A 24206-nucleotide genomic window follows, 5' to 3' on the forward strand; every position below is an offset into this window, starting at 1 on the left:
TAGAGTAGTTTTACCCTTTATTTTAATTATTAGACAATAACACCATTTTTAAATGTCATTTTGCAGTTTCTATGTATGGTGCTGTAAGCCTGAACTTTATTTGGGTGTTTGTATTTCTGATAACGAAACTAAAGTAAGATCATGCTTGCATGGTAAGCTAATATAACATATCAGAAAGGCTATGTTGTCAAACAATCCATTTTAAATGTGATTTATGTTGTATTGCTGTTATAGGTCCTCTTACTATCAGATTAGGGTCTGCAGAAGCATTGGGCCTTGTGCTCACAGGGGCCTCAAGATTTTAAGGTGTGCATTAACTATGAGGTACACACCTACAACAACTTTGTACGTGTTTTTTATTCTACACAGGAGGGCAAGAGCGAATAAAATAGTATCAAACAGAGAAAGAGGATGGTGGCAGGGTCACAAATGTATAAAATGTTGTAACCATGATCAGATGCTCTTAAGAACCAGAGGATGAGAATAAATGAAAAAAGAAGAAAGAACGACTATCCAGATTGTTTGCAAATAAATTCCATGGTAGAACTGGTGGCCAAAACTGAAAATCAGAGGCACTCTGATGAATAAAAATTATTAATTGAACACTAATGTCTATGCTTTCAACTCCAACAAGTCTTCATCAGGTCCTATTGAAGACTCAGAGTCGAAACATGTAGACATCCCTGTCCAGTAAAGGGTTTTTATTACATCAGAGTGCCTCAGATTTTCCATTTTGACTGCCTGCTCTAACATGGACTTTATTTGTAACTAATTTTGCAAGTAATTCTTTCTTCCTTTATTTTCCGAAAATGGTATTAAAATTATTCTGATGATCTAAAAAAAAGTCACTGGAGAGGTATCCCTGCCCCAACAGCAAGGCCCAAAAGTCCAAGAATCAAGCAAATAATAATTAGTTAGATCCATATAGGCATGCTGAAACAATGAATTTTATGGATTATTATTTGATTAAATGGCATGCAGTAAATTCAATTTAAAAAACTTTATTTGTCCTGGTGGAGGCAATGCAATTGCTTGCATGATGTCTAAAGCATAAAATCTTTGCTGAAAAAGTACATTTCAGGTTAAAGAAATATTGCACCTTCTGTGATTTAAAAGATTGCAGGACATATTTTGATTTAATCTAAATTTTGATTAATTGCCCAGCCTCATTAGCTGCAGAGCTCAGTACCTAAAGTAATCTTTAAATTAAATACTTTTAATTCAGTAGATTTTAGGCTAGAACTATTAGTTTCACTTAAGTTCATGTTAAGCAGAGCTGCAGTAATTTTACTTGAGTACAATAATCCTGTTCTCTATCCACCTCTGTCTGATGACAAAGTCCGCCTTTATCAAAGACAAGTCCAGACCTGGTCCAGACATGATGGGGCAGGGAAATGGCAGAGCATGCTACCAAAATAAAAGCCCTATTATTTAATGACAGTGAAACATTTATACAAGGCATCACGTAGCCGACGAGAAAAGTTACCGGACAATATCATTAACTCACGAATATGAAACTGAGGAAAATCCGTTTAAATGAAGGTAAACTTTAATTTATGATTCTGCCTTTTTTTACGCAAATAATGCTCCTACTGGATGCATTAAATTCTTTAAAATTGAACTAAATTTCGGGGAAATTGACTGAGTATTCTTTTATCTATTTATTTTTTCCTTTTTGGTCAAGAACTGGGGTCATTTATGGCTTTTTAAGGGTGTCCTGTGTTGCCTGGAGGGGAAGAAGGAAGTCCGCAGAAAGCTGCGCTCAGTTAGCCGCACAGACGGCGTTAGCAAACAATATGACACGACTGCTGCCACGACTAAAGGATCTTTATCTACAATGCTCGTTATTTTGTGACTCTGCTCCTCGTTTTCTAGGGAGGGAGTTTCATGTTCAGACGCCAGCTCAGAAGAAAGGCAAGCTAGAAATAAGGATTAATGTCGATATTAGTGATATGTCGAGGGCTTGTTGACATTACCTATGCTAGCTTGCCTAGCATTTTAAAACCGAGCGATTTGGCTTTCGGCTGATTGCAGTACACATTACATGTGAACGAGTACATCCAACTAACACCACCTCGGCTTTGTTGAGTTGCAATGCGTAAGTAAAATTAGGCTTTTTGTTCGTAAAATATAATCTTTTATTGATATATTTTTGTTGGTTATGTATCTCATGAAATATCGCGAGAAATTGTTGACATGGTTAGAGCTGACAGCCCAGACGTTGTTGGGGTTTTGTTTGACAAATATATTTATCATTCAGTGCATTTACATTGAAGTTTACCGCAAAATTTAAAGCCTGTTGTGATAAAGTACGGTATGATTATCTGTGTGTACTGTAAAAGGGTATGTATCTCTTTAAAGGCTGAGTTATCGGGGAGGAGCTTATTTGGCGCAACTTCCAGCGCGGGAAACTCGCTTTCAAGTAGTAAACCCGCGAAGAAGCCCTTTGCAGAAGCTCTCATCCTTGCAGTTTTTCAGTCTCCTGAAGTTTATAGCTTATCTTTAACTTGTTGTAATTTTTTTTTTGTCTGCAACCGGATTCTAACAGTGAATTCTCTGTCAACATGCCTGTCCTAGAAGTTGCAGATGCTGTCTCTCCATCAAAGAGACAAAGGACTGAAGCAAACCCTGCAGAAGAGAGACCTGTCCTCAGATTTGCAAAGCTGTCTGAGCATGCAACGACACCAACAAGGGGCTCAGCTAAAGCAGCAGGATATGACCTCTACAGGTTGGTTATACTCTGAATTTAAAATGTCAATGTGTGAGTTATATCGATTTAAAATATGACTGTTGGGTGCATCTAGTAATCAGAAAATCTGACGTGTTTAAATTCTGTAACACTTGAACACGAGAAGTTTTTAGCTGTAAGCTGCAAGTTCCTGTGGATTTTCAATCCATATGATTTGCATAGCCAAGTATAAAAGCATCTGAATATAAAGCCGTGCAAATCAGCTGTTTGTCTTCTCTTAATAGTGCATATGACTACTCCATTGGCCCTCTTGACAAGGCCATTGTGAAGACAGACATTCAGATTGCGGTTCCACATGGCTGCTATGGTAGAGTGGGTGAGTGTTCAAAAATGTAACAGTTTTACTTCCTGTGACTGCACAGTCCTTTGCCTTGTGTATTTGAATGCTCTTATGTTGGTCGGGTGCGTTACACCTACCACAGAAGAACAGGTCTAACTGGCATGTTCTATTATTTACTTCCTAGCACCAAGATCTGGACTGGCAGCTAAAAACTTCATTGACGTTGGTGGTGAGTTTCTACCTACCTGACCTACTTACTGTGGGAAAACATTTAAGCAGGTCATGTCTAACCCTTATCATGCCCGTGCTTTTAAACACCAGTTTTTCTGTGGTTTTTTTTTTCCCTTAGCTGGAGTTGTAGATGAAGACTACAGAGGAAATGTGGGAGTTGTGCTCTTCAACTTTGGCAAGGAAACATTTGAAGGTGAAGCAGTGACACTGTACATTAATCATGGCTTTAACTGTAGAGAGATAATCCTTCTGTATTTTGAGATTATTTTGGACAAGCATGAGGTACCTTGTAACTCTAGTTTTGAGAGGTGTCTAATAAGAATAGAGTGAATATATTCAGCCTAGTAAAGTTGTATTAACCATGACAACAGTTACTTAAAGTAGAATTTATATTCACTCAATGTATTTTGTCATTACTGGGAAATAGCACTACAACAAGTTTTTTTCAAAATGTACATTTCATAGAATTTCTGAGATTCGAAGTGAAACCATAATTCTATCCATTTAAACAATAAAAAACTTAAAACTACTGTGTTGGATGTTTTTAACCTTTTAAATAAAACATTTTCAGTAATAGTTTAAATGTTTTTGATTGCACATTTTAAGCATGTTTTGTTTCCAATGGGCAAATCTTGGGCTCATTGTAAAGACTAAAGATGGTTAAGTTTAGCTCCACAGTTAACACATTGTTTCATCTCTGGGTGTTCCTCCTTTCAGTGAAAAAAGGTGACAGGGTTGCTCAACTGGTGTGTGAGAAGATCTGCTACCCGGATCTGGAGGAGCTTGAGGTAAATTTCAAGTTGAGAAATTCAAACCCACTACTGACACAGAATAACTTGACAATTTTAGTGGGTACACTGGACTAAAACCACCATGATATGACACTTAATAAGTGCTTGAATCAGGGATGCACTGATAACACTTACATTCAGAGCAAGTACGAGTACTTGCATTTAGATGCTCTCTGATAACAGGTACAAATAGGAATACTTCATACCTTTTACCTTTAGTTTTTTTGTTGTTGTTAATCAGATGTTCCTTAATCCTTTTTGACAATTCAGTGGTGCAAAATTTTGAGTATGATCCACTTATAGCATTCTCATGTTTAAATATCAACAAACTGACAGTCAAACATGATAAAAATGGCATATGCGTTGCTTGGTGTGATGAAGAGTACTGAGTCCTGGTGTTTTGGAGCATCCCTAACTTAAATGACTGTCCACACTTTTTGTAAGCTATTGAGGACAGACTCCATTGTTAAATGTGATATTTGTAAACACTAAACTTGTATCTGAGTGCACTAGTGCTTTTGCTATTTATAAACCTTAAACTAACATGTTCTTTTGGATGGTTTTTTACTGTGTATAATCAGGTTGGCATCAGTTATTAAATTAAAACTTCCCATCTATGCTCTTGCAGTCACTCGATGAGACTGAGCGTGGTGCTGGAGGCTTTGGATCAACTGGACGCAACTAAAAGCTGCTAAAATCCATGAAGTGATGCTGTATATGGTAAAATGTAAAGATATGTTTCTAATAAAGGTTATTGTTTTGTACTTTTGGATCTGGAGTCTTTACTGAGCCTTTCTTAAAGCTCAAAAATAAAGACTGTTACAACATGTTTCCTCCAGTGTTACTTCTTATGTGTCTGTGTTTGAAAAAAAGAAAATATTTTTAGTTAAAAGGAGAAGAAAACATTTTCACAGAGGGACATTAAAGTTTACCCTAGCTTACCTTATGTAATAAAAGTATCCAAAAGATGCATTTTTTCAAACTCAGTAGTGTTATCAAAATATGTTCACAAATTTTTAAGGCATAGCTGTTACTCTGGTGGAATAACCACACATCTTGGCATGCTCAGCTTTTCTTAGATACAAGTAGAGGGGGCTCAAAGGAAAGAAAATTGGGAACCACTGACTTAAGGCACTGGTCCTCAACTGGTGGGTTGTGGATGTGTGCCTGGAAGAAAAAAAAAATGCAAAAATTCAATAATATGGTTTTCATTTCAGAACATGTATGCATCTTTGTTTTGTAACATTTGTTATTCAATTTCAAATCTAAACTGCCCCATATTTCATTAAAAATGCCTGATTATGATTGAAAAATTGAAGTAATCTGGGTCACAATTTGTCAGCAAGGAGGTTGTGGTGGGTCCTGGCTCTAGACCAGTTGAGAGCCAGTGACTTGGGAGATTGATGTGCATAGTTCTTCCCAAATCTTCCTGATTTTTCTTACCTTGATCTGCCTTAGGGTACATTCTTATATGGTACATTAGTCCTTATTGCCCTCTTCACTAAAAATGCCCTTTGGCTAGGCTGTAAGGATGACACTCCATGGAAAAATATAGAGGAAGAAGAAAACCGCAGCATTGCTACCTACAGTATTCCTCGGGATCCTTAGAAAGTCTTAAACTGGATTTTTGAAATGTAAGGCCATAAGAAGTATAAAAGTCATGATTACTTGTGAGAGATCTTAAATGTAGAAGGCACTTTGGCAAAGATTTATATTTATCCAGTCTTAATTTTCTGTTGTTTTTAGTGCATATGCTTGTTGCATATATGATGATAAATATCACTATATGTTATATTGATAACATCTTGGCATTAAATGTCCCTGAAATCATTAAAATTGGTTGTTTATCACCAAAACATTTCCACATCCTCTACCAACTTACAGTCTATTAACTGTGTATTAAACTGGAACATTCAGCTTTGTCCTGTGCACTTAATAATCTCAGTCACTGTTCATTTTTACACCATTTGCTCTGAAAAAGTAGTATTAATGTCTCAGTTCAGGTCTAAAAAAGTCTTAAATCTGATTCTTAAAAGTGTGTAGGAACCTTGTACCGAGAGTGCAATGAAAAAAAAAATGACCTACATCTGAACCCGGAGTTTAAAAAGATAAAAAGTGTGTCTTTGTACATACAAAAGATGAGACATTTCTGTTAATCCAATAAAGTAAACCTCTTACGCTGGGTTCCATTTCAGAAGAAATTGGAGCATCCTTTTTTCTGAAGTTGTACTCTTGTTTGAACAAAATTTGCCACAAGGGGGCAGTGCAGGACAAAAAAAGCATTCAAGAATCAACTACAAGTGAAACTTATGAAATGAAATTCATCAGCGTGACGTGGGCTTGTGTTACCAACATGTTTAAAGATGTTTTACAGCACACATGCCTGAGGATGAATATCAGGAGACAAGCAGCCGTTACTTACAGGTACATCTCAGAAAATTAGGATATAGTTCAATAATTTCATCTGATTTAATTAAAGAATTGAAACTTCCATATATTATAGATTAATCTCATACAAAGTGAAATATTTGAAGACCTTTATTTATTTATTTTTGCAGCATCTTTATAATTAGGGCTTATGGCTCACAAAAATCCACTATCTCGAAATATTTAAAAAATCACAAAACACCAGTCCAAAGAAAGGATTAATAATTCGGAAAAATTGATGACCTGGAAAATTCTGCTCACTTATACACTCATTAATTGATTAGAGCACTTTTGCATTAATGACTGCGTCTTTGGGACATGTCTTGGAGCCAATCAGTCCGTAGCACTGCTGGGTCTGTCATGAAGCCCAGGTTGCTCTGAGAGCAGTCTGGTGTCTCTGATCCTCCTGGAGTTTCTCTATTGGGTTCAGGTCAGACCAGTTAGCTGGCCAATCAAGCACAGTAGTAACATGGTAAGCAAACCAGTTCCTGGAAGTTTTGGCATCACTGTGGGCAGGTGAAAAGGAAATAAGTTTCTCCATAAAGCCTCTCAGCAGATGTCTGACAGTGTCAAGTTTTGACTTAATAAAGCACAGTAGACCAACAGCAGCAGATGACACGGCAGCCCGAACCATCACTGACTGTGGAAACTGAGAACACTGGACTTCAAGCACCTTGGATTCTGGGCTACTCTGATCTTCCTCCAGACTCTGGGACCTTGATTTACAAATGAAATGCTAAATTTACTTCCATCTGAAAACAGGAGTTTGGACCACTGAGCAATGGTACAGAACTTTTTCTCCTTAGCTGACATCTGTGTTTCAGGATTGGGTCAATGCTAGAACACATTTGTGGTCCATTTCCTGGACCTTTCTGTGTGTGGGGGGGGTCTTGATCCACTGACTCCAGCCTCAGTCCAGTCCTTGTGAAGCTCCCCTAAGTTCTTGAATCTGCTTTGTTTGACAATCCTCTGAAGGCTGAGCTCATCCCTGTTGCTTGTGCACCTTTTCTTACCACATTTTCCCCTTCCAGTCAACTTTCCATGAATATGCTTTGATACAGCCTCTGAGAAAAGCCTGCCCTTTCAGCAGTGAACTTCTGTGGCTTACCCTCCTTGTGGAAGATGACAATAATCATCTTCTGGATATTTGTCAGGTCAGCAGTCTTCCCCATGACTGCAGTTGTGTGGACTGAACCAGAGGGAAAGAATGAAGGCTCAGGAAGCATTTGCAAATTAGTCTTTTATACTATATTTTAGTATATGAAGATAGTGAATTTTTGTTTTGGGAGCTGTAAGCTGTAATCATCAGGGGTAAAACAAAAAAAGTCTTGGAATTATTTCACTTTGTATGAGAAGAATTTCTGAGATGCACCTGTACATGTGGGTAAAGTGAAAAAGCAGTGACTACATAAACACCAAAAATATGTTTTTATTGTGAATGTACATCTAAACCCTCACTGATGTGAACAGAGAACACAGACTGGTGTCAGGCTGGTCCGTGGCAATGCAGCACTGATTGTACTTGTGAGAGAATGTGTGGCCACGAAGACCTCAGTGCATAATCATGAAGGCCCAGGTTTGGCATCATCAATGTGTGTTTTGTGTTGTGTGTGTGCAGGTGTGTATGTATACACAGTTTACAAAGGAAGTAGTTGGTCATTATAAGCACCATTACAAACCCCTCTATTCCAGGGGCTTCCTCTAGTTTACAAATGCTTCATAGATTAAGAGTGGCATCGATTATTACAGTATAAACACAATTTACATGTAGTATAGAGGAGAGCAGACAGGCGATGAAGCTAGCTGTTACTGTTGCAAAGACGTGAAATCTTCAGAATGGCCGATGGGATTGTATCTTGTTGACTACAAGGTTTTGGATAGTAGTACAGTGCATTAAGAAGTCTATGTGGTCATGTTGCTAGCACCAGTAAATAAGAAATATTCTAGTCAGTAGAAAAGATGGAAAAGCATGGTTTAAATATGCAGTAGAAGTCATTCAAGCTCAGACGTGGCTACATCTCAATAGTCCATCGTAGGTTCCTTTCCTCTCCTTATCATTGTTACAACCATTTTTTAAATTAACATCTGGGGAAGGAAAATGCATTACTTTCATGGATCTAGGTTTGTTCAGTCATTCACCTGAGGGGAGGAAATGAATTTATTCAGACTATTGGGACCTACCCTTTTATTCCACCTAAAGCGAGTTCTAAAAGACTCATTTTTAGAGCTTCCTGCAGTCCTCATGCCCTTTAAAGTGGCACCTGATTCCACATATCATCATACAACATTAAATTTAAAACCCATTCACTCTCTAAATAGTGCTTCACACAGCTTGTGTCGCGTGTCGGGACTCTTCATTTGACTGAAATCTTTCATACCGCCTCACTCAGCTGGCCGGAAATTGTATCTATGATATGTAGAATCATCTTTGGCAATCAAATGACGCAGTCTCTCCCCCCACCCCCTTCTTGTCTCTTTGGTGGTGAGCTCTTCTCTCCCTCTCAGAGCAAGGAGAAGTTGCCCCTGACCGCTGATCCAAAGTCAGAGATGTTTGACCTTTGGGGAAGTGTGAGCCTGACGCTGGATCAGCAGCTGTCAGCAACATCTGCCCGTCTCAGTCTTGCGATGGTTAATGGAGGATGATCTGCACCCTCATCTTCAGTACGTCTCCCAGCTGTCCTGTGAGGTAGTCTTTATCGTGCCGGTCCTCCAGCTCAGCCAGCTCGTTCTTCCTGAAGAGCGGCATGCTGCTGATCTGCAGGAAGTATGCCCCGGGTAGAAGGGCCTTCCTCTTGTTCAGGTGCAGGAAGCTGACACCCTCTCTCTGGTTGATCTTGAAGTAACCTTCATCATTTCCATAGTCGATGCTGTAGCGCACGTGGTCGCTAAGGGTGGATAAGGCCGGGGTGAACTCCAGGATGTGGTCACGGGTGCTCAGGTCGGTGATGTTCAGGTGGAACTGAAGGGTGTCCTCAATGTCCACGCTGGCCAGGCTTACTGTCTCATTCTCAGTCATCTGCAGAAAGAAAGCACGGTCCAAGTGAATTCAACAGACCCAGGACACCACCAACAGATTCTGTCCAGAGAATCTTTAATGAAATTTCAGGACAAATTAAATGTAAAACAACTTAAATGAGCAGGTTAAACACCTACCAGGTTCAGGTTTTTATTGTTATAATGTCCTACCATGGGTTACCGCCAAAAACCCAGGTCCCAACATGTCGCCCAAAGCAGTAACTGCAACCTAAATCCAGCATACAGAGAAAAAGATTACCTGCTCGTCTTCCTGAGGATCCTCCTGTGTTGAGCTGGCACTGCGACGTTGGCGTCCCTTCTTGGGATATCCATTTATCTTACACTCATAGCAGGCCTCAGGAGACAGAGAATTCTCATCCTCTTCACTTCCCTGCCCAGTGCTGGAGCCACCACTGGTGAAGCCCAGACCTGTAACACAGTGCCTGAAACAAAGATGGAGCCATCAGTTGACCTGAAACATCGGGTGTTTCTCATTTGGGGGGCTTGCACCCGTTTAAGGACACAGCCTAGAAAGGACACAATCCTTTTTAGGCTGCACAGATGACTCCTAATCCTCTAGTCTAACACTGTCCTAACAGCATGTGAGTGTCTAACGTCACACAGCATACACTCACTGATCGGTACTGTATCTGTTCAAAATTAAATGCTTTGCCCTGTAAATTTCAGCCTTCCTTTGTAAATAGTATAGCTCATGTGTGTCACGCCTGTGGGTGATGTGGTATTGCAACACCTGCACTTTCACAGAAACAGAGATTCATCAACCTGACTTTTTACCGGAGCTGTCCCTAGGCACAAGTAGTATCAGCAACTGGGAAGGGGAAGCCTTAACATTTTCAATGAAGCCCATAATGTGGACAGATCACCATATTGTCAACTTCCCCACTCTTCACTTGAAGCCTTGCTCTTTCTCGTATGCACAAGCTCAATCCCCGCCTCATTTAGCTATTAGAGTAGAGGAGCAGGAAAGAGATGACATTGACCATAAACATCAACTGGTTGTCTTTTGATTGTAACAAACAGCATAGATAGAGCAGAGAAACTTGGGAGAGAGTTCACTAATGATGTTATATAGGCAGTATTTGTATCTCATGATCTCATGAGTTAATATTAATAGGCCTAAATGCAGACTTATAACCATAGACTGTAAAAAGAAATGGACAAAGCCTGTGTGACGTCAGCATGCCAATCCGTGGCAGCTTCCATATTGAAATCGCTGTCTTAACCGAACTTTAGATCAATCTAATGTAAGAAAAGAACCCGCTCAATGAGCTCGAATTCCTGTCAGCTAAGCTAGCTAGCTAGTTGACAGATATGTAACGTCTGACTGTCAAGCTATCTGCCAATCACATGGTGCGCACCAATTGGTGCACAGTGAGGTTTTTCCTAAGTATAATCTAAACAATTGTGGTACAAAAATTTCACCCCATGTACAGTGAGAGGACATGAATACATTAGCTAAAGAGATGTGTTTTATGCTATAAACCAGTTAATTTCTGGTGTAAAAAATGGCTTTTTAACATCCAGTGTCCGGTGTTCCTGCAGCCAGCCTCAGGTGGACACTTGCCGTATTGCAAGTTTTGCACTTCTGATTGGCTTCATTTTTCAGGACCAGAGGATGCCACTTGGTGATAACACAGCACGCTTTATTCTATTCAGACAAGAGAGCTGCAGGTGACGAAGAGATAAGGGGGGATGAGAGCAGTGGATAAATAGTGCACACACTACTGATAAAATTGTATCTGAAAACTTGTGATGAAAACATTTTGAAACAGACTTCTGTCTTACTGCCATCATAATATAACAAAGGCCTGTGTATGTTTTTTTTCTCCAACTCTGATCAGTAAATATCTAACAAATAGGGTGTTCATCAAATGTGAACAATTATGATGTAACTGAATGTAAATAAGTGAGGCGTGCATGGAAATAGAGGATTGTCTAAAACTTTCTTCCCTCGACAAACCACCACATATCCTAGCATTCCTGTAATCTGCAATGTTTCTACACTTTCACCATATCAGCTACTTTGTTTTTGTACATAAATTTACATATTAATTTTATCATAACATCAGAAAAATAGGAGTCTGATGTGTGATTCAGATGCACCAGCTTAATTTCATTAAAACTATTCGGCTTTGTTTTTTATACACTGGTTTTAAGTTGACTAATTTAAATTGATTTAAGGTATTGAAATGTGAGCGTGCTATATTCCTAAAATTATCAGGGTTTGAATCACAGGCATGTTTGGGACACTCTGTTTAGGACCCTAACCCTAAACAGAGGTTTAATCCAATTTTATTTTGAGAGTTTTAGCATTTTTTTACATTCTGCCAGAGGCCGCTTCTCACAGCTGTCTAGAACAGAGTTTCTCAACTGGTAGGTCAGGACCCATAAGTGGGTCGCGGATGTGTGCCTGGGGAAAAAAAGCACCAAATTGTCTATGAGACTCCATAAAACATGCATGTTCTGCCCTGTTTCATTGCTTTTTTACACCTTTTGTACTGTCTTAGGCCCAAGCCCTCCAATTTTTTTAAATACATTGGATTAACTAAAAAAAAATCCCAAATTTGGGTTGCAATTCTCCTTGAGGAGTTGATGGTGGGTCCTGTGACTCAACCAGTTGAGAACCACTGGTCTAGAAGGGGGGCAGGCTTTGATTAAGTTAAATTAAGGTTTACAAAACAATCTTTTTTTTATTTTTTTATACAATGACACCTGGGATATGTTGGTCAGTGGAAGATGCACGAGATGGATCTGTTGTTGGTTGAGGACAGAAGGATGCAATTGATAGAGGCTTTGAAATTCACCGATGTTAACTGGCCTTTGAATGAGCGCTTTAAAGATTGAACCCCTCAAACTGGTATAAAGCCATCTCCACACGTATCTAAAGAACAAACTTTTACTAACGTACCCTTGTCCTGCACGGTAGTATCCAGGCGGACATCCACAGAGGTAGCCTCCATCTGTGTTAGAGCAGCCAAACTTGCAGGGGTTCTGGCTGGTGGAGCACTCGTTGACATCCGTGCAGCCTCCGCTCGTCTGCTCGTAGTTGAAACCCGTGGGGCAGAGGCAGCGGAAGCTCCCCAGGGTGTTATGGCATGACGCTCCACCGCAGATCTGGGTGTTCAGGCACTCATTCTCATCTGGGTGGCAGGAAGTTGACGGGAAGTAAACAAACAGGAGGTCACTTCAGTTAAAGGGCACAAACAATACTGGGAAAGTCTGGCACGGTTGTTGTGAATGTCTGGAGAGATGCAAACTAAAAACAGGTTTAACTAACAAAAGCTTGTTATTGAAAGAGAGCCATGAAGGGACAACAAACTGTCATGCACAATTTCTTTCTGCCTAAGCTTTTTTGTTATTTGTATTACTTATAGACCTTATTGTAACACCCTCCTTCTTTTTTGATGTGTTCCTGATTCAACATGCTCCTGTACTGTTAGAGTCAGATATTTCCATAAGCTTCTCAGGGTCTCTTTTGTCGCCCTCAAAGTTCCTGTTTTTTGTCTCTTTTTATTAATTAAGAGTGCATACATAGTATTATAAACAACACAGACGTTTTTCAGGGTTTAAAGGAGGATATCAGTCATTTATTTTTAACATATCATTTCCTTTTCCCATGACCTTACCACAATAAAGGAAGGGTTGAGCTTTCAGGGGAAAGGAAAAACACTTTGCACATATTTATATATAAAGAGTGACAGGAAAGAGATGAAGGATGGATAACTTGTTTAAAAAAGGCTCCAGGCAGAGCTGCAGTCTCGCACATTCATCCTGCACGATGAAAACTTTGTTGACCAAGTCATCAGGATGCCCTTAAAGGAAAGAATTTATATTTGCTGATAAAAAGAGCAGTGGTATGACTTACCCACACACTGGTTCCACTGATAGTGCTGCAGGTAGCCTTGTGGACAGCTGCACCTGTATCCACCCACCAGGTTCTGACAGCCGTGTTGACACCTGTGGTTTCCATCACACTCGTCCATATCTGTCAGGCACAAACACAGAAAAGACAGAAGTAAGAGCGTGTTTTTGTTCTGAATGAGCTAATAGTGAGTTTTTGAATGGATTGTTTGCAGACCTTCACAGGTTTGTGCGTTTGGATCTAATGAGAATCCCCGCTGGCACTCGCAGTTAAAGCTTCCCGGCGTGTTCTGGCAGACACCATTGGAGCCGCACAGATTGGGGTCCGATGCACATTCATTGTTGTCTGCGCAGAAAGGAGGGAAGGTTCAGACAGGGGTTACACAGGAAACATTGTACAAAGGCCGATTATAATCCTGATTTGGATTTGGTGAGTCATTTTTCAGATTTGTGGAGATTGGTATCAAAAATAGGACACAGAGAACTGTTGGCGTTATTCATCTCAATCTACAAGGGAGTTAGGAATAAAATCTCTTACCTCCTGATTTCATCTCTTTAAAAAATGAGTAATTAGGAACATTTGACTGACGAGTGTTGCAATAAAATAGCCCTATTTTTTTAAGATTATCCTTTAGACCAGGCTTTCCCAAACTTCAGTATGCTGAGGCCCAGTCTGAGAAACGAAAATCTTAAGGGGCCCACCAGACACCTGCACAACGATAACATGACACTTAAATTTTTACCTTTAATTTATCAGATTTTTGTTTCATAAACAAGGAATTTCACTGTGAATGCTTTGCTTCAAATACATTGAAACACTGTAACAGTAACAGAAAAGTGTTGGTAGGGTCAGAAAGTACAATTTATTGACTGCCACTGTTTATTTTGTTTTGTTTTATTCAGTAACTTAAACTCTCTTTCCTGATGTTTATCTCTAGAAATGTACTTTGTAGCCCGACAAACTCTTCCCAAGTAGCATTAATGTCTCTGAAGACACTGATAAATTCTTTAAACTGGGAAGGAAGCAGAAGAATTTACAGTAGAATTTTTGGCGATTGTCACCAGCAAGGCCGCCCTTAAGCAGGATAAGCGGGGAGCCTTCTAGGGCCCAGCCAAACTGGGACCCAATAGAGGTCAGTAAAATCATGGTCCATTGTAAAGCTGGGTTATGATAACAAAATATAACCACTCTTATCAAAGCAACAATTTTAAAGTAAAATGTATTTATGTTGTAGTATAGTTCTAGTTCAAAATGTAGACAAGAATTAAAATGGGTTGAAAGTGGAAAAAAGGTTTAAAAGTGGCAGAAATGGGGTAACGGGATAATATGGGCAAAAAGGGGTTAAAAAATGGGTTAACTATGACATGAATGTGTTTTAATTGTAAAAAATGAGTAAAAAGTAACAAAAACAGGCAGAGAATGTGGTGGAAAGGGTTTAAAAAGTGGCAAATGGCTAAATAGTGGCAACTTGGTCAGAAGAGGTGAAGAAATAGGATTGAAAATTGGCAAAACTGGGTCAACAGAAGCAAAAAAAAAAAAAAGGCCGGTCGCAAAAATGGGCAGAAAAAGGGATGAGAACAGGTTTAGCAAAAGTGGCAAAATGGGTTAACAGAGATGAAAAATAGGCAAAAAGTGGCTAAAAAGGGTTAAAAGTGACAAAAACAATCTGAAATGGCCAGAATGAGTTAAAAGTAGGGCTGTGCAATTAATTGCAAATTTGATTTTTATAACAATTTTCTGCAGCAGACATTTTTTCTCTACACATTACGCATAGATTTAAGTGTCTTTTTCATTATAGTTTACAATAATCCTACTTTCCCTGTTCATGTATGTGATTTTCTTAATCAAAGCAGGAATGTAATAAAAAATATTAACATCTCCTTCAGTAAAGCAACTAATGTCAAATTTGCTGTGTGAGCCAGAATCTTTCATCCCTAGTTTAATCTATCTTATATTGTGCTGGTTTAATATGACTGATTTATTGCTTGTGTTTGCTGAACAATACATAAGATGAAGAACCTCAAAAATAATTGGATATTAAATCATAGTTGCAATACTGGGGGGAAAAATCGCAATTCGATTTTTCTCTTAGTTTTTTCTTTTTCTTTTTCTTTTCTCTTAGAAGTACTGCTGTAAATCGTTGCTTTTCTGAACAGTACAGCTGAGGAGACAATAAATAACAGGAAGAGAGAGGGGTAGCATGCACCAAATGGTCCAAGGATGGTAAACAATCCAGTGACTAGTGCACACCTCTGCACACGAGTGCCTGCTCTGCCCACAGAGCTGAACAAACATCCAGTGACCAAATGCTAAAAAAAAAATATCGAAAACCAGAAGCTGAAATAAATTTTCCCTGACAATTTTTTCCCAGTAAAAGAACATCAAGTCCTGATTTTGGAGTTAAATTAAAGACAAGCATGTTATGACAAGAATCTTTGAAAATCTGAAGACAATCAAGAACTCCACAATGTTTAGCAACAAAAATCAAAGGGGTGAGCGGGAAGGCTGTTTTCTCTTAATATCGGTTGTTTTACAAACAGTCATGGGGCTTTTTAACAGTCAGAAGAGATTTTAACATTTCCTTAATGTGCTTCCAGATTTTCTTATCTTTTATTTGGACATGTGGGACAAAAGCATAGAGGAAGGCCTACAACCACCTGGAGATGTAAATGGCTTACATATGATGTGTTTAAGCAACACAAAGCTTGTTATAAATAAATGGTCATTATAATAAAGACGAAGACACTCTCTCCTAGAGTTGGGACTGTGACAATGCCTGTGTCAGTGCTCCTCCTGCTATCTTGTTTCTCTCTCTCTCCAGGTTGCCTTCAGGTAGAGAGGGGCGGAGCCAATTAATGCACCTGGGCAGGCATGGGTTATAAAGGTGCATCTCAATAAACAGCTCACACACCAATTTTTGGTGCAACAAATAATTTGGACCTATGGACTTGTGCAGGTGTTTATTTACTAAGGGGCAGGTCCCATCAGTAAAAAACAGACAGTATTTAAAACATGTCAGAAACGGTTTTTAGTTCAATAGTGATGATTATGCCAGTAAGCAGTATAGGATTCAGCACACTAAACTTTATGTATGATTCAAACGAGTGTGTTACATCACCTCTATGGCACTAACTCCTATATAAAAATCACATCCACACCTACTCTGTGTCATTTGCCTGGGAATACTCTTGAAGCTAAAACTGAGGGTTTCCTGTCCCTGATTTAATGTGAGGTCATGGGAGCTGCTTTATGGTCTGGAAAAAAAAAAAAAGCTTGTGGTCGTCATGGCGATCCTCAGCAAAGTTCCATAACAGAGCAATACTAAGCTGCCATGACTCCTGACCAGACTGGCCTAATAAGATCAGTGCGATATCAGCCGGACCATTAATTTTGAACAGCAGTGAGCAAAGGTTAGACCAGAGGGCGTGCCAGGGTCTTTATGAGTGGGGCTGGGAAAATACACACTAAAAGTGAAAACTGTGCGTGAATTTGAAACAAAGTAAATATTTATGGAAGTAAAGTTTAATAATGTTAAAGTTAAATGACACCATGAATGCAACTCTGAGCATTTCCACCTCAAAATACAACACCCAAACCACACCGGCACTGTGGCGGCATATGATGCGCCTCACGTGCTGCTCCTAGCACAGACTGGCGCACAGTGTCACCAGTCAAGTTTCCAGCAATCACTGCCAGGCCAGGTGCTTGATACTAGAAGTGAGAGCATGCTTGTAGCTCACCTCCCCACTTCACCAGGTGAGTGAGAAAATTATGAGAGCAGTGGTATTTCACTGGCTGCCAAGGCATCCGACTTATTCTACACCTCAAACAGAAGATGCTAAATTACTTCTTAAGTGCTCTCAAACAGTACTGCTGCTTGGCAGCCAGGATGTACAAAACTGCACACCTGTTCCCTCAGGAGAACACTGGGAATAGAAGAGTGGAGTAAGGTGGTGTAGTGCGTCATGTCCAGGTGCGCCTGGCCACCGCTAGTGTGGATTTTTTCATTGAAAATAATGGGGGCAACCCAGTGGATGTATGTCTGACAGCACTGGTGTTGTTCGGGCTTCACTTGCAGTTGCTACATCTGTTTGTTCCTTTAAAACACTTTTGAAGTGTCAATGTTCCTGGGTAAATCTACAAAACTAATTTGCATTTAGTTGGCTAGTTGAGTCAAAACAAACTTTGGAAACAGTCAAAATTAAGCACTAATTATTTAAGAAGGAATCACAGCAGCCATGCAATGTAAATGTGGCTAATGTTAGCGGCGCTAGCAGCTCCAGCCATTGAGCCTCTTTTCATGTTAACGTCTGTATTCCTGTGTTGACTATTATCACTCAGTGCTTGTTATTTGTGAGTTTAACTGAACACAGCTGGTATAAAACGCTCTCCCCATTTTCAAGATCAGAAGAGTGCTAAACCCCGCTATTCCTATGATACTATGGGTGAGATACAACTGAGATACGATGGGTTTGCATTCAGGTTAAAGCACATTATAGCAGCATGGCAGTAGCCATTAACTGGAGCTGTAGTGGCCACTAGTGGCAGGCTAGTGTCATCTGTTATAATTTTATGAATGAGTTATCCTTAAAGAGCGGCATGGCAGATCTTCTTGACAGGAAGGTACCGTATGTTGTGGCTGTTCACTAAAAGGCCACACTCATGCTTTTTGCTGTTTTCTCAGTTTAATTGAAAGTTGGTTTCAAACTAGGGCTGCAATTGAAATTTAATATGCAATTATTATTCCTCATCCTATGTATTTCTCAACAACCAAGCAATAAATCAATTAAAATTATTATTATTATGAACACAATATTTGGTGGATTACACTAGGAATTCATTTTTAAAAAATAACTCATTGCAATCATTTAGGTTCGTACTGCAAATTGGATTTGAATTGTTGTATTAGAATGATGATTTTATTTTCCACGTTTTTAATTAGACAAATGTACAAAAACAAGGATGTAGATTCTCTCTATCTCTAGTCTTTAATGGCTTTAATTACTGTCCTGTCTATGATAAAAGCATAAATGTCTTAAAATGAATCTAAAATAAAGCATTTCCAGTATTGTTACTGCCATTGATGGGCTTTAAAAGTCTCTCACACTACCTCCATGTTTATATACAGTCTACAGTTTTATCATGTTTTCCTATTTTATTTCTTAATGTTGTTTTTTTCTTGTTTATTTATTGTAAAGCACTTTTTATCATTGGTTTTGATGAATGCTAAAATGCTTATTCTTCTGTTATATTTATTAGTCTTATTTAACATCTCACTCTTTGGGGATAGTGGTTGTTTAGAGAAAAATACTCAGATGTGCAGTATATATTCAATGTTCTGTGAGTGTTAATTTACCAATGCAGGCAGTATGATGCTGGGTGAAGCCAGGAGGACACTTGCAGGTGAAGCCACCGATGGTGTTTACACATAAGAACTGACAGTTGTGCTGTTTGGTCGAACACTCGTCCAGATCTGAAAAACAGAAGCCGTTAAATAACAGAAAACAGGCAAGCTAAAACTGCTTTAAGATACTGGGGTTGGATGTGTGTCAGATCACGGCGTGAACTACTGTATGGGGGCTGATCTTTTCCCTGAGTCAAATTCCAGTCCTTCTACAGGCACTGACCTACAAATGAACTGCAAACGAACCAGACGCCGGAAACGCGGAGGGGGACGGTAGAGGGGGAAATTTAAACTGTGGTAAATTAAGATGAAAGAGGGCCTTAAAAACTGAACACTGTGTGCTCACTTGTTTAGTCTCACAAACAAGCCTGATAAACAGCAACAAGGCCAGATGCAGTGTGTCACAGGCCCCGGATCCAGGGTACACGTTCAAGAGCTAGCACGTGCATGTGGACACAGCAGTCCGAATGGAGCATCTTGAGACAGTGAGCAGAACGCTGGCAGAGGGCCCGGCCCACTCAGCACTGCAGCTGCTCTAACCTGGAAACTAAGTCAAGCAGGAACTTCAACTTAAACTTTATTGTCTGCAGGCCTACAGCCAAGTACCTGCTGCTAGTCACTGGAAGAGAAGCCCCCTAAAGCACGCAACTAAAACAATTAGGCTTAATGTTGACATAGAGAGAGTTTCAGTCTGTGCATGTCACCTCTGCAGCTCTTTCCGTCTTCCTGTAGGATGTATCCACGGGGGCAGGAACAGAGATAGCCTCCCTCTGTGTTCTTACAGATGAAGTTACAAGGCTTTGGTGCCTGTATGCACTCATCCACATCTAAAAAGAGAGGAAGACAGTGAGAGTGAGACAGAAAGAGTGAAAGACAGAGAGAAAGGCAGAGTTTGATCCTGTCGCCAGGAATTCCTTAAGGGGAGATGATGAGACAGACAGACTCAGGCTGCATTTTTTAGGGGAGTGTGTGGGCTGTCCACCCACGAAGTTTCACCTCTTTACTAGACAGAAGGAATGAGAGCGGGGGATAGAAATGGAAGAAAAAGAGTCTATTAAGATTAAGTACCGTAGGTGAAAACATGCCTTACCCACACACAGTGTGCCGGTGATGTCATTGGTGTAGCCGGGTTTGCAGGTGCAGGTATAGGAGCCCAGAGTGTTGAAACACTGACCGTTCTTGCACAAGTTCCCCATCACGCGACACTCATCAATATCTGGACAGAAACAAGGATCGTAAGATCCAGATTTACTCATCACTACTGAATTACAAGTTAATTCACAGACAGGGAATAGGAGTGTATGCTTTAAAGCCGGCGTTCCTTTGAGAGAAAAATCTGCCAAGACCTGGATTTCAAAAGTGAATAACAGCTGTGTGCCCTAATTCCTCTCAACCTTAGGGGAAAATTATTCTGTTCGCATTTAGTTATGCATCAGTCTTGTCAAGCATCAAGAAATGTGCAAGGAATTGATTTTTACCTTGTCAGTTTAAATAAATACTTTAAAACTGATTATATCAGATGACAAACATCTGCTAATTTAACACCCAACACTGGTGATTTACATAGCCATATTAGTATTTCCATGTGTACAAATTGCAGCTGACATATTGACTAAGCAGAACAATTGATGTCAAACTTCTTAGGCAACTATCATCTGATGGGTTTCCAGCAGAATATTGGCTCACACGGACTAGGACCTGTGGAGTTAATACATCATTTTTTACTGTGCAATACTTTAAGTTTGTTAATGAGGACCATTCCCATTAAAGACACTGCCTGTTAGAGGTCTGATACTAATAAAGGTATTGTTATATTAGGGATCAGTTTGAATTTTATGCTTGTATCCTGGGTTTTATCTGCTGATATCAAAGATTTAATGTTTTTCTGCAGGCAAGCTTGCAAACGTGGATGCTTCAGCCTAATGGAAATCAAAGAAGATTTTCAAAATCACTCTCTCTTTCTTCTGCAAGCTACTCAAGAAAAAAAAACAATAGTACTTTTATGCTAGGAGAAAACTATCAAACTGGAAAAGTTAAGTACTTTGAGCTGTGGTTTTGGACCTCTGAGTTTTCAGGGGGGCTTTCTGGGGCCCAGCCAAACTGGGGGCCTATGAAGGTCAGCAAAATCATGGTCCAATGTAAAGTTAAGCTGTGATAACCGTACTTTACAACAACTTCTTAAAAGTTATTTACACTGTAATATAATGCCTTCTTCAAATGTTACCCCCTTTTCTTGGACCAGAATTAAAATGGGTCAAAGGAAAAAAGGCAAGAAGTGGGGATTATGGGTTAAAAGTTCCTCGGTTAACAGAGGCAAAGAATGGATAGTAAAAAGTGATAAAAATTTAAACTTTGTTTTGACTATCAATTGATCTGATTGGATAATTAATCAACAAATTGATGTATCAATATAACATCAATTAATCGATCATGTCATGACACTGACCATACTTTGTTGCCAAGCAACAATTTACTACCTGTCTTTATTGTAGGATTTACGGTAATCCAATTAATGGAGTTTTTAAACAGTCACAAAACTTCTGAAAAATTCATGAAATTTCAAAGAGAGACTTTCAACCACACTCTTTCCAAATGGCCCCTTTTTAAACTCTTGTGTGAGCTAGAGTCTGAGCTCAACAGCAAATATTCTGGGAAATTTTGCCTCAAGAGAGCCAATGGGAGTGGTCCTCTTCTTATTAAACGCTATCAGTGAGCAACTGGTGCCATCTTTGTGCATGCAGTGAGGCTGCTTCCCACTCTTTTCTACTTGCAAGTAGGTTCTTCTATGCTTGTCTTTGTTGCTGTGACTATGTCCAAATAAAAGCAGCACTGAGATACTAGCAAAAACATTTTAGAGTCAGGCTCAGTCCCATTTCTGACATTTATCCCATCCCCATGATTTAGAGAGCCCTCTTGTCCGGGGTAGTGGGAAAATCCTTCTCTACGAAATGGGACGACCCTTCAACTTCCTGTTACCTCATCAGTAGTTGTTGACAGCCTTTACGTAAAAGACATGATGGCATTACTGGATATTTCTACAACTCATGAAGATTTTAGGGGCAACTTCCCCTGCCCTACAAATGATTAAAAGTGCATGTTTAAAAAAAGGCTTAAGAGTAAGATACCTCTGCCATCCGTGGTGTACCCAGGTCCCAGAGGACACATCTTCTTGTACTGGGTGGTCCCGGGTAGAGGGCAGAGCTCACAGTTTGTGCCCCATCCTCTGCCTCCGTCACAGCAACACTCTGACTTGGTCACCTTGTTCCTGTTGCTGGAGGTCATCTGACACAGAGTGGTCAGGACTTCAGTGAAACATAAGCCTTGGCGGTTATCTGCAGGGCAAGGAAGAGAGAGGAAGAAAAACGTGAGAGCAAGACAAACAGACAACAGAGAGGTGGGTCAGAGGAAATCAGAGCAAACCACCCAGACAGGACCGGACCTCAGAGAACCAGACATGTACAGATAACCCACACTGCTCTATCACCACTGTCTGTAAGGAGCAAGATAGTCAGAGGACCTTAGCGCTTACTGAGTCTCCCAGGAGTTTTTCTCACCATTTTCAGCTGGAGTTTTTCACACCATGTTCAACACATCATGCTTTCCAAAAGTATATATTTAGATTAGGGAGGAAGGCTTTGAAAGGATTTCCTCTGCCCTATCTTTACAGTAACAGACATGTTTGTTCAAAAGAGACAGTGAGGACTGACAGTGTAGACTGATTCCTTCTGGTTGGCCCAGATATAATCATATCTATTTAAATATTAAGGTCAAAAGTATGTGACTTCCTTTTGAATTGCTGGAACTATTTTTTGTTATGTTAAGCCCTTGACAACTATTCTGTCAGGCTACTGGAGAAGGCTTATAATCGCTCCCCTCGGGGGGTCATGAGGGGGGTACTGCAAGATTATGGGGTCCTGGGGCTGCTGCGGCAAGCCGTCAGGTCCCTGTATAACCAAAGTGAGAGTTGTATCTGAATTCTCAGCACAAATTTGGACATGTTCCTGGTGCGTGTTGGCCTCCACCAGGGCTGCCAACTTTCTCTGGTTCTGTTTGGGATTTTCATGGACAGGATCTCAAGGCAAGCTAGAGGGAGGAGGGTTTCCACTTCGATCTGATGTGGTTCCATTGACTTCCTCAGTTGGAGACCTTAAGCAGGCTTTGGAATGGTTTCCAGCAGAGCGTGAAGCATTCGGGATGAGAGTCAGCACCTCCAAGTCTGAGGCGATGGTTCTCTGCCTGAAAATGGAAGATTGCTCCTTCCAAGTGGGGAGTGAGTCTGCCTCAGGTGAAGGGGTTCAAGTATCTAGGGGTCTTGCTCACAGTGAAGGTAAAAGAGAGCACGAGATTGTCAAGCGGATTTGTGTAGTGTCCGCAGTACTGGGTGTTGTGCCGGACCTTTGTGGTGAAGCTGAGCCAAAAGGCAAAGCTTTCAGTTTAGCAGCTGATCTACCTCTAAACCCTCACCTGTGGTCATGAACTCTGGGTAATGACCAAAATAATGCGACTGTGGAAACAAGCGGCTGAAACGAGTTCTCTCTGGAGGGTGGCTGGGCTCAGCCTTAGAGATAGGATGAGGTTTCCGACATCCAGAGGGAACTAAGAGTAGTCCTGGATTGTGATGGATGGACGGGACTACTTTGTCAAAGATTTCAACCACTGGGGGAGAAGCATATTTACTACATAAGAATCAAAACCCATACCTTAAAAGTGAAAAATTTGTGACCCTCGAAGGTTATTTAAACTTCTTTTAGCTTTTGGTATTATCTTTCTATCTCGTCATTATATCCCCTTCCAACATTTAATGCTAGAAAAAAAAGTTAAAATATAAAAAGACACAATTACATAAACTTAATTTACAGAAAAGCTAAGTTATAAGGCTGAGAAGACACAGCACATTATGATCAAAAATGGGTCCTAATTTCAATAAGCACACTTAGAGAACAGTAGATTGATGAACAAAGACTATAGTGGATATATATATTCTTAAAAATGACATGTACATACCAATACATTCAGTCTGTGTTGGGTTAGCGTTAAATCCGGTGTCACATTTGCAGCGGTAGCTTCCTACTGTGTTCTCACAGCGGCCGTTCTTACAGATTCCTGGTTTGGCTGTACACTCGTTCAAATCTAAGACAGAGAACAAACATTCACGGTGAAAGTGGCAAAACTAAATTTGATATTTTGGGTTACATGTCAGATGAGTTAATTTACAGCATGCAAAAGAAACAGCATCTTGTTTTAAATTTCCACAGCAAATGTCCACAATACATACTACACTTAGCTTTTAAGAACAAACAAGATGAGATTCTTGTCTGAAAACACTATTTAAATTGTGCAAAACAAAATCAACGAACAGATAACAGGTGCAACTTTGCCTACAGGTGGTGCCAAAAATCAACCTAACCCTAAAATTCCTTACAGTA

General features: G+C 39.9%; 2 protein-coding genes across 4 annotated transcripts in view; one reads left to right on the top strand and one right to left on the bottom strand.

Annotated features, from left to right (window-relative positions):
- Positions 1–1423: 1423 nt before the first annotated feature.
- dut (deoxyuridine triphosphatase) lies at positions 1424–4880 on the top strand. 3 transcript variants are annotated; one of them, XM_041788713.1, is made up of 7 exons: positions 1424–1542; positions 2578–2728; positions 2974–3065; positions 3214–3258; positions 3379–3453; positions 3978–4048; positions 4680–4880. In XM_041788713.1, exons 1-7 carry the CDS (start codon positions 1512–1514, stop codon positions 4734–4736), a joined length of 522 nt encoding a protein of 173 aa, XP_041644647.1. In that variant the 5' UTR covers positions 1424–1511; the 3' UTR covers positions 4737–4880. The 3 variants fall into 3 exon arrangements, with proteins under 3 accessions (XP_041644647.1, XP_041644637.1, XP_041644656.1); XM_041788703.1 differs by lacking the exon at positions 1424–1542 and adding an exon at positions 1748–1914; XM_041788722.1 differs by lacking the exon at positions 1424–1542 and adding an exon at positions 1776–2098.
- A 3011-nt stretch (positions 4881–7891) lies between these two features.
- Positions 7892–24206, bottom strand: part of fbn1 (fibrillin 1) — a 124632-nt gene continuing 108317 nt past the window's right edge. The window contains exons 57-66 of the mRNA XM_041794486.1: positions 23785–23910; positions 21906–22112; positions 19871–19996; positions 19485–19607; positions 18733–18849; positions 13593–13721; positions 13380–13499; positions 12423–12654; positions 9753–9936; positions 7892–9494 (exon numbers count right to left, since the gene is read on the bottom strand). Of these exons, the coding sequence (XP_041650420.1) occupies positions 9108–9494; positions 9753–9936; positions 12423–12654; positions 13380–13499; positions 13593–13721; positions 18733–18849; positions 19485–19607; positions 19871–19996; positions 21906–22112; positions 23785–23910 (1751 nt within the window). The 3' untranslated portion in view covers positions 7892–9107. The remainder of the gene's footprint in view (positions 9495–9752; positions 9937–12422; positions 12655–13379; positions 13500–13592; positions 13722–18732; positions 18850–19484; positions 19608–19870; positions 19997–21905; positions 22113–23784; positions 23911–24206) is intronic.

The sequence above is a fragment of the Cheilinus undulatus genome, linkage group 1, assembly GCF_018320785.1.
Source record: "Cheilinus undulatus linkage group 1, ASM1832078v1, whole genome shotgun sequence".
In the NCBI taxonomy this organism is placed as follows: Eukaryota; Metazoa; Chordata; class Actinopteri; order Labriformes; family Labridae; genus Cheilinus; species Cheilinus undulatus.

Bases quoted from the DNA above. Each gene is read 5' to 3' on its own strand.
- dut (XM_041788703.1), top strand. From the start codon at position 1,797: ATGACACGACTGCTGCCACGACTAAAGGATCTTTATCTACAATGCTCG. The intron at 2,729-2,973 runs GTTGGTTATACT...TTCTCTTAATAG, and splicing joins GCAGGATATGACCTCTACAG to TGCATATGACTACTCCATTG. The intron at 3,454-3,977 runs GTGAAGCAGTGA...TCCTCCTTTCAG, and splicing joins TGGCAAGGAAACATTTGAAG to TGAAAAAAGGTGACAGGGTT.